At 42.2% G+C, this 2138-nt stretch overlaps 1 protein-coding gene across 1 annotated transcript; it reads left to right on the plus strand.

Moving 5' to 3' along the window:
- The first annotated feature begins 706 nt into the window (after positions 1-706).
- On the plus strand, positions 707-1492 carry LOC138903357 (uncharacterized). The gene has a single exon (XM_070191321.1). The coding sequence runs from the start codon at positions 707-709 to the stop codon at positions 1490-1492; it is 786 nt and encodes a 261-aa protein (XP_070047422.1).
- Positions 1493-2138: the final 646 nt, after the last annotated feature.

The following is a 2138-nucleotide window of genomic DNA, read 5'->3' on the forward strand; positions in this document are numbered from 1 at the left end:
GAGGGCCATGACAACCATTTTCCATGACATGATACACAAGGAGATAGAGGTGTACGTGGATGATGTCGTCATCAAATCCAAGAGGAGCACAGATCATATAGCAGATTTGAGAAAAGTCTTTGATCGACTTCAAAGGTACAACCTTAAACTGAATCCCGCAAAATGTGCCTTCGGAGTCCCTGCTGGAAAGCTGTTAGGGTTCATCGTCAGCCGCCGAGGAATTGAGCTAGACCCGTCAAAGGTCAAGGCTATCCAAAATTTGCCACCTCCGAAGAACAATAAAGATGTGATGAGTTTCTTAGGGCGTCTCAACTACATCAACCGTTTCATAGCACAATCAACTATGATCTGTGAACCGATTTTCAAAATCTTAAAGAAAGATGCTGCAACAAGTTGGACTAAAGAGTGCCAGAAAGCCTTTGACAAGATCAAGAAATATTTATCCAAACCACCTGTTCTGGTCCTACCGGAACCTGGGAGACCTCTGCTACTCTATTTATCTGTACTAGATGGGGCTTTTGGTTGTGTTCTAGGACAACACGATGAGACGGGGAGAAAGGAGCATGCCATATATTATTTGAGTAAGTAATTCACACCCTATGAAGCACGGTACTCTTTGCTGGAGCGCACCTGTTACGCTTTGACATGGATAGCTCAAACGTTGAGGCACTACTTCTATGCTTATACCACATATCTCATATCAAGAATGGACCCGTTGAAATACATCTTCCAAAAACCTATGCCTACCGAAAAGTTGGCAAAATGGCAAATATTGCTGAGTGAGTTTAACATCATCTATGTAACTCAAAAGGCAGTCAAAGGGCAAGCATTGGTAGATCATTTGGCAGAAAATCCTGTAGACGGAGAATACGAACCATTAAAAACATTTTTTCCCGACGAGGAAGTATCATTTGTGGGAGAAGACATCAGTGAAGCATACAACGGTTGGAGGATGTTCTTGGAAAGAGCCGCGAACTTCAAAGGAATAGGTATTGGAGCTGTCTTAGTATCAGAGACATGTCAACACTATCCAGTATCCACAAAGCTCAGGTTTCCATGTACCAACAATATGGCAAAATATGAGGCTTGTATCTTGGGACTCAAGTTGGCCATTAACATGAACGTTCAGGAATTGCTGGTAATTGGTGATTCAGACCTTTTGGTACATCAGGTTCTAGGAGAATGGGCTACAAAGAATACCAAAATACTGCCGTATTTCTACTATGTACAAGAATTGATGAAGAGATTCACAAAAATAGAGTTCAAACATGTTCCGAGAATCCAGAATGAGTTCGCAGATGCATTGGCCACTCTATCTTCCATGATACAACACCCAGACAAGAGTTTCATCGACCCTATCTCGATAGGGATTCATAACCAGCCAGCTTATTGTGCTCACATTGAAGAAGAAATTGATGGAAATCCATGGTTCCATGACATCAAAGAATATTTGGCAAAAGGAGAATACACAGAGCACGCAAATCATACTTAGAAACACACACTCCGAAGATTATCTAACCACTTCTTCTAAAGCGGAGGGATTATGTACAGAAGGACTCCAGATCGGGGTTATTACGGTGTGTCGACGCCAAGGAAGCATCCAAATTTCTCTAAGAAATACATGCCGGAACTTGCGGACCACACATGAATGGCTTCGTCTTAGCTAAGAAGATATTAAGAGAAGAATATTTTTGGATGACTATGGAAACAGACTGCATCAGGTATGTCCAAAAGTGTCATCAATGCCAAGTGCATGCCGATATGATACGAGTGACACCCAATGAACTCAATGTAACAAGTGCACCTTGGCCTTTCTCCTCTTGGGGGATGGATGTCATTGGTCCAATTGAACCCACCGATTCAAATGGGCACAAGTTCATTCTAGTGGCCATAGACTATTTCACAAAATGGGTTGAAGCCACTTACAAGGCTGTAACTAAAAAGGTCGAAGCAGATTTCGTTAAGGATCGTATTGTTTGTCGATTCGAGGTACCGGAATCAATCATCACCGACAACGCCGCCAACCTTAACAGTGATTTGATGAGATCCATGTGTGAAACCTTCAAGATCAAGTATACGAATTCCACAACATACAGGCCATAAATGAATGGAGCTGTGGAAGCCGCCAATAAGAATAT

The sequence above is a fragment of the Nicotiana tomentosiformis genome, chromosome 12 (genome assembly GCF_000390325.3).
Source record: "Nicotiana tomentosiformis chromosome 12, ASM39032v3, whole genome shotgun sequence".
NCBI lineage: Eukaryota > Viridiplantae > Streptophyta > Magnoliopsida > Solanales > Solanaceae > Nicotiana > Nicotiana tomentosiformis.

Excerpts from the sequence above, each read along its gene's own strand:
- LOC138903357 (XM_070191321.1), top strand. The coding sequence starts at position 707 with ATGGACCCGTTGAAATACATCTTCCAAAAACCTATGCCTACCGAAAAG.